The following is a 7,038-nucleotide window of genomic DNA, read 5'->3' as shown; positions in this document are numbered from 1 at the left end:
CCCCGGGGGGGCGGCCGGGCTGGGCCCGGCCTGGGGCAAGGGGTCCCGGGGGGACAGACGGGGCAGCCCGGCCTGGGGTAGCGGGGAGGCAGGGCCTGGCAGCCGCCCTGTTCCTCCCGGGACGGCAGGCTGGTGCCCTCTCCGCGCGGTGCCTGCTCTCCTCTGACCGCCTGGCCTGCAGGTGCAGGGGGATCCCGGCCGCGCTGGTGCTGTGCGCAGCCACCTGGAGCTGCGCCATGGGCCTGGCCCTGGAGCAGGATCAGCCGTTCCGGTAGGTGCTGTGGGTGGGCGGGACGGGACGGTGCCGGTGCTGCCTGCCTGCCTGCCTGCGGCTCACGGCCTCTCCCAGGGTTCCCCCCGGCTGGGCCCCCACCGGCCGTGTCGGCCCAGACCATGAAGTGCAGCTGACCCTCGCCCTCCGGCAGCGAGGCACGGAGCGCCTCGCCCAGTTCGTCGACGCCGTCTCGGACCCCCGCTCGCCGCGCTACGGTACTGGCCGTGCACCTGCACCCTGCCCGTCCCGCCAGGCCCCGCGCGCTCATGGCCCTCTTTGTGCGCCCCAGGCAGGTACCTGTCCCTGGAGCAGGTGCGGGACCTCATCCAGCCATCCCCGGCCACGCTAATGGCTGTGCTGAAGTGGCTGCAGAGCCAGGGTGTGGGGAGCTGCAGGAGCGTCAGCACCCTCGATTTCCTGGAGTGCCGCATGCCTGCAAGGTGAGCCCTGGGCAGGGCTGGGCCCTGCTGCGGCAGCCACGCCGTTCCCGTGAGGACAGGAGAAACCAGACCCTGCTGCCGCCCACGAGGCTGTCCTCGTCCCCAGGACTCTGCAGCGCAGGCTGGGACGTAGAGGGCTGAGCCTGATTTCTGCCTGAGCTGCAAGGGCTCTGCAGCTGAGAGCTGGCTTCACGTGTTCCTGGTCCCAGTTGCCGGGGGAGCTGCAGTCTGGTGCTCTTGAGTGCTGAACACAAGCTGTCTGCATGTGTTAGGTGCTTGGCCCAGCCGTGCACCCCCTCTTTCCTTCTTCTGGAGCCACTCAGCACCAGCTGGGGCGCTAGGGAGAGGGTTGCAGGTGACCCTGCAGCACTAATGCTCTGGTTCAGTTTTGTGGCGTCCAGCCCTGATGGGAACTGGTCAGATATCGAAGATGCTCTTTGCTTTACGAGATCTGTGCTGGTGGGAAGTGGAGCTCATCCCTGACTCTTCCCAGCAGCGAATGGGTAAAAAGGGTGTGGGAGGCAGTGCAGAGTATGCGCGTGTTGCTGGCCCAGCCGCCAGGCTCGGACGTGCTGCGCAGAGTCTGCACCCGGAGCCCTGATGTCCCGAATGCCCCACGCTGTCGCTGTCCCTGTGTTGCAGCACGGCTGAGCGCCTCCTGCCAGGGGCCGAGTTCCACCGCTACGTGAAGGGCTGGCGCAGCGTTGTGCGTTCCCCACTGCCCTACACCATCCCCGAGGAGCTGGCTGAGCACATTGACTTCGGTATGACCTACATGGAGGGGGGGGGGTCCCAGGGCTGTCCGGAACAAGAGAGCTGTCGGACTCTGGTGCGGGCGGGAGGTTAAGTGCTGGCCAGCTGGGACCGGCCTGTTTCGGTGCCCCAGAGGACGGTGTGGCAGGACTGCAGGCTCTCCAGCCATGGTGCTGGCTGTCTCTAGGCCCATCTGAGGAGCTTTGCCTGTGCATAGGATTTAGGCGGTGTCCAAAACGAGTGTTTCTTAGTGGTGCTCTCAGGCCTGGATGATTGGGTGAGAGGCACTGGGTGTTCAGGTGCAGCCTGAACAAAATCTCTGGGGACATGCAGCTGCTTCTGGGGTGGGAAAACTCCCACATGTGAGGAAACCTGGGGTCCCATGGCCATTCCGCAAGGAGAGCGTAGGGTGCCAAACTGGTGATAATGGCCTGGCAGTGGGGAGATCGAGATGTGCAGCCCGGCAACACCTATGAGGATTGGCGAGGAACCCAGAGGGAGCAGCTCCCTGCCTTCTGCCCAGCTCTGGGGTCAGCTGCTGCAGGGGATGTGCTCACCCAAGCCCTGCTGCAGGCCAGCCCTCTTTAGTGCGAAGGCTGAGCGAGGATGATGAAGAGGAAGCAGACGGACTATAATACTACCTGGCCAAAGCTTTGGGCCCTAATATCTGCTTCTTGTCCGGTTTGCTTCCACACCAGTGGGGGGTCTGCACCGGTTCCCTGCAGAGAGGAAGGTGGTCAGCAGAGCCTGGGCCAAGAAGGAAACGGAGCCAAGGCAGCATCACGGAGGGAGAATGGCTTTCCATCTGGGTGTGACACCCTCCGTCATTCGTAAAAGATACAACATGACAGGAGGAGACATTGGGTTGCTGCCGAACAACAGCCAGGCCTGTGCCCAGGTAACCGCTTACAGCCCTGATCCAGGTCCAAGGCTCGTAGGCCATGGAGAAGCACCAATGTGCGGAATTCCCAGCACTTTGGTGCTCTGTTGGCCCCGGGACAGCTGTGGGGAGAGTCATCAGCAGCTGGTGGGAGCACAGGATCGGCTGGCGTTTCACAGACCCACGCTGGGTCAGCTTTCCAAGCCAGGAGAACAAATTCTCACTGTCTGCTCCTTGTTCCCCCAGTTTCTGGAGCAGTATTTCCACCAGGCGGATGTGGCTGAGTTTATGCAGCTCTTTGGCAGCAGCTTTGGCCACCGCTCTCAGGTTGACCAGGTGGTTGGGCACCAGGGCTGGGGCAAGGCTGGGCTGGAAGCCAGTCTGGATGTGGAATACATCATGAGCACAGGAGCCAACATCTCCACATGGGTCTTCAGCAATGCAGGTACCAATCCCTCTTCTGGTGTTGGTCTGGTCTGCTCTGCCCTGTGACCTCTTTCGTGCTCCCTTTCCTTGCCGTTGTAGCACTAACACATCTACCTGCAGTTTAGGGAGATACTTGCTCTCTGTAAGGAGCATAAAAATGGATGTACTGAGTCTCTCTGGTGTCTGTCTCTGATGAGAACCAGAGGTGAATGGCTGGAGAGGTGTTCATGAATGGCAAGTTGGCTATGGTGCATTCCCAGAATGCTTTCCCAACTGCTAAGGGCATGTACCTTGTAGGCTTCCAGAGTTGGAGCTGAGGCCATTTTCTAATAGCTGTTAGAGGATTCATCTTCCATTGATTGGTATAGTTGCTTTTTGAACCCATGCAAACTTTCAGCATCCACAGTATCCTGCAGCAAGGAGCTCCACAGCTTGATTACACAGTATAAAGCAGTTACTCCAATCTGCTTCCTTTTCACCTTTTCATGGAGAAAGATCACAGCAAGTGTGTCTCCTTTTTTTTTTTTTTCTTTCCCCTCCTCTTTCTGTGGAGTTGAAGCGGATCTCTTGCCCATGAATCTGCCAGGTTAGGTAAAGGAGAGTAAGGCAATCTGAGGAAACTACACTGCAAACCAGACTGCACAGTAATGGCCACAGTACTGTGGGACGAAGGGTGATGTATCCCACATCAGAACGGGCTGGGCAGAAGACAGAGCATATTTAGGACTACCAGCTCCATTTTCCTCATGGTGGAAGGCAAGCAATGCACACACAGCTTCCACCTCCTGGATGTGGAAAAGAGGCAGAGAAGGTGGGAAATGACATAGCAACATCTGCAGGCAGGCAGAGATCAGATGGGTTAGGCAGGACCCCAGGCAACACGGAGGCACGTCAGAGAGACCTGGCCAAGCCACAGGGATGGGCAGCATGAGGGCAAGCGGCAACTCAGTGTGAAAACAAGCAAAGAGCTGCCATTTGCAGGGAACGTATTCAACTTYCCCCCAGCAAGGGGAAGGGACAGGACGGGCTTCCCTGCGGGCAGCGCCCTGGAGAGCTCTGCTCATGGTGGGCGCAGAGACCAGGGTGTTCGGGGCCTCAGAAGGGGGTTGCAAATGCTGCACCGCTGCCTGGATGGCAAGGGTGGTTACAGCCCTGCAACGGATGCTTAGAAAGGTGGTGAATGAAAGTAAATCCCCTGCTCTGAGGTTCAGGGTGACCCTTTCACTAGGGCCCCTGGCAGAGCTGGAGCCCAGTGCCATCCCCTGTGTCACAGAATCGCAGAAGGATTGCGGTTGGGAGGCACCTCTGGAGACACTTGCTAGTGTCATCATTTAGTCTAATCCCCACTCAAGCAGAGTCACCTAGAGCAGGCTGCCCAGGACCATGTCCGGATGGCTTTTGAATATCCAAGGATGGAGACTCCACAGCCTCTCTGGGCAACCTGTTCCAGTGCTCAGTCACCCTCACAGTAAAGAAGTTTTTCCTTAAGTTCAGATGGAACTTGCTGTCTTTCAGTTTGTGCCCATTGCCCTTGCTGGGCACCACTGAAAAGAGTCTGGCTCCATCTTTTTTGCACTCCCATCAGGTATTTATACACTTTGATAAGATCCCCCCATAGTCTTCTCTTCTCCAGGCTGAATAGCCCCAGCTCTCTCAGCCTCTCCTCATGTGGGAGGTGCTCCAGTCCCTTAATCGTGTTAGTAGCCCTTTGCTGGACTTACTCCAGTAGCTCCGTATCTCTCTTGTTTTGGGGAACTCAGAGCTGGACACTGCTCCAGATGTGAGGCAATCCCTGAGATCAGCTGTGCTGCCAGCTAGAGCCCACGGGAAAGCTCCAAATGAGCTGTGCTGTGGATCCGCTTGCTGCAGGAAGGGACGGGAGCCAGCAGGACCTCCAGCTCCTTCTGGTGTTAGCGATGCTGCTGGGGCATGCCACCCCCCCGCTACCCTCGCTACCCCCGACCCCACTGTTCCGAGACTCCATGTCCCAGGAGGAGCTGAACCTGCCACCCTTCTCTGTCTCTGCAGGGAGGCATGAGAGCCAGGAGCCTTTCCTGGCCTGGCTGCTGCTGCTCAGCAACATGTCGTCACTGCCCTGGGTGCACTCTGTGAGCTACGGGGATGATGAGGACAGCCTGTCGCTAGCCTACCTGGAGCGTGTGAACGTGGAGTTCATGAAGGCGGCTGCCCGGGGCCTGACTATACTCTTTGCCTCAGGTGTGTGCTGTTGTCAGCATGGTGCAGGTATGTTCGAGGGCCCCAGCACCAGGGGAACCTCTGGGCTGGATGTTGGACAAGTACAAAGCAAGAAGGCAATCCTGGCCCTGGAAAATTCTCCTCTGGAATTAGCAGGAGCAGGGCATGCTTATGCTGCTGCTAGCCAGGGTTGACCCAGCCCTGGGTTGCTCCTCATCTTTCCTGCTACAGTTGAGAGCCTCTGGGCTCTGCCTCCCAGCCAAGGTCCGCTGTGTGGGAATCCCAGCTTGACAGAGTGCAGAGAGCCCTTCCTCCAGGTCGCTCCTGGAAGCATTTGGTGGAAGAGGGACAGCTCAGACACTGCCTAATAACCCCTGTCTCTGCTGGCAGGTGATGATGGTGCTGGCTGCAGAAGGATGCCTGGTGGGAACCATACTTTCCGGCCCAGCTTTCCAGCCTCAAGGTAACTGGGGGGAGGTGGACCTGGGCCCCTGTGGAAGGCATCAGGCTCTGCATAGACCTGGCTGCTGTAGCTCGCCCGTGCCTGTAGCTGGCTGGAAGCTGCTGCTTGCACTTCAACCCCGGGACCATGGCTGGGCTGCTGCCTCGAGCTGGGTTTGAGCCACGTAGGGTGACTCCTGAGGGACAGCAGCACTGGCAGGACTGGAGGAGGCTCACAGACTTCAGAGACCGGGGGGGAGAGCCTGCACCTCTTCGCAGGGGTGGGGAATAGGGGAGGAGGGCTTGGGGTGTGTGCAGGCAAAGCGGAGGCCACAGGCAGTCATGCACCACTCCTGTCCCCACAGCCCCTATGTGACCACCGTAGGGGGCACGTCCTTCAAGAACCCCTTCCTGGTGACCGCAGAGGTGACGGACTACATTAGTGGAGGGGGCTTCAGCAATGTTTTCCCCATGCCCGATTACCAGGTGAGGCTGCATCTGCTCTGCTGAAGCCAGGGGCTGCTGGCTGGGATCACCAGGTTGCACGGGACTGGGCAGGAGCTGATGCTGGGACTGTGGTTGGCCTAAGCAGCTCCAGGGCTGGGCTGGGGGTCGGGGGAAGTGGGACTGCTGGTGAATAAGGGCAGGACTGGGGTCTTGCTGCGAGCGTCCTGCCCTTCCTCGTGGTGCTTCCTTCCAGGCTGCTGCAGTGAGGCGTTTCCTGCGCTCGGCCTCAAAGCTACCTCCCAGTTCCTACTACAACAGCAGTGGCCGTGCCTACCCTGACCTGTCTGCTCTTTCCGACAACTACTGGGTGGTGACAAACCGCATCCCCCTGCCCTGGGTGTCGGGGACGTCGGTAAGGAGCACCCCCCTGCGCCAGCGCGCGCTGGCTTTGCTGCCCTGGCTCTGATGCACGTGCGATTTCCGTAGGCGTCCACGCCAGTGGTAGGTGGCATGGTGGCACTTATCAACGACCGGCGCCTGCAGCAAGGGCTCTCGCCGCTGGGCTTCCTCAACCCCGTGCTCTACCGGCTGCAGGAGCAGGGGCATGGCGCTGCGTTTTATGATGTGAGTTGGGCAGAGGGTTGGGGCTCCCCTCCYGGGTGCCCCGGCACAGCCGGGCTGGTGCGGGGTTGTTTGGTGGGGGGCTCCTGGGTCTCCTGTTTTTGGGGCAGGGCGGGGACCCCTATCCTGCTGGGAGGGGGAGGGGGTGTCACACTGCCTTCCTGGGGGATGCGGGCATGGGGAGCCCCGCTGCTCTGCAGGGGGTGTATTCTGGAGGGTGACTGCATTGCCTTTCTGTGGGCTGCGCTGGGGGGTCCCCTTGGCCTTGTGGGGTTTGGGCTATGGGGGGGGCCTGTTCCTGTCTGGGGGGGACTTGTCCCAAGCCCTCCGGGGTGTGGCCTGGGGGTCCCCATGCTCTCCCTGGGTATGGGTAGCAGAGTGGGTCCCTGATCCCTCCCGGTAGTGCAGGTCACAGGGGTCCCCCGTGCCCTGCCGGGGTGCACACTGGGGGTCCCGTGCCCTGCCGGGGTGCACCGCAGGGGTCCCCATGCCCTCCTGGGTTGTGGGGGTCCCGTGCCCTGCTGGGGTGCACCCCAGGGGTCCCCATGCCCTCCTGGGTT

At 60.4% G+C, this 7,038-nt stretch overlaps 1 protein-coding gene across 3 annotated transcripts in view; it reads left to right on the top strand.

The window, feature by feature from the left end:
- Positions 1-152: 152 nt before the first annotated feature.
- The window catches only part of TPP1 (tripeptidyl peptidase 1), a 9,877-nt gene continuing 2,991 nt past the window's right edge, over positions 153-7,038 (top strand). For 2 of the 3 annotated variants that reach the window (XM_026063537.1, XM_026063545.1), the window contains exons 1-11: positions 153-271; positions 350-489; positions 564-714; positions 1,357-1,478; positions 2,166-2,365; positions 2,594-2,792; positions 4,802-4,990; positions 5,360-5,432; positions 5,776-5,896; positions 6,111-6,269; positions 6,344-6,481. In XM_026063537.1, the coding sequence (XP_025919322.1) occupies positions 237-271; positions 350-489; positions 564-714; positions 1,357-1,478; positions 2,166-2,365; positions 2,594-2,792; positions 4,802-4,990; positions 5,360-5,432; positions 5,776-5,896; positions 6,111-6,269; positions 6,344-6,481 (1,527 nt within the window). In that variant the 5' untranslated portion in view covers positions 153-236. Of the gene's footprint in view, positions 272-349; positions 715-1,356; positions 1,479-2,165; positions 2,366-2,593; positions 2,793-4,801; positions 4,991-5,359; positions 5,433-5,775; positions 5,897-6,110; positions 6,270-6,343; positions 6,482-7,038 lie in introns of those variants that run through there. The other variant, XM_026063551.1, reaches the window with a different exon arrangement.

This window comes from Apteryx rowi, unplaced genomic scaffold (assembly GCF_003343035.1).
Source record: "Apteryx rowi isolate R43461 unplaced genomic scaffold, aptRow1 scaffold_1004, whole genome shotgun sequence".
NCBI classification, from domain to species: domain Eukaryota; kingdom Metazoa; phylum Chordata; class Aves; order Apterygiformes; family Apterygidae; genus Apteryx; species Apteryx rowi.
Note: the sequence above shows the minus strand (reverse complement) of the source record. Positions and strands in the feature narration are given on the sequence as shown.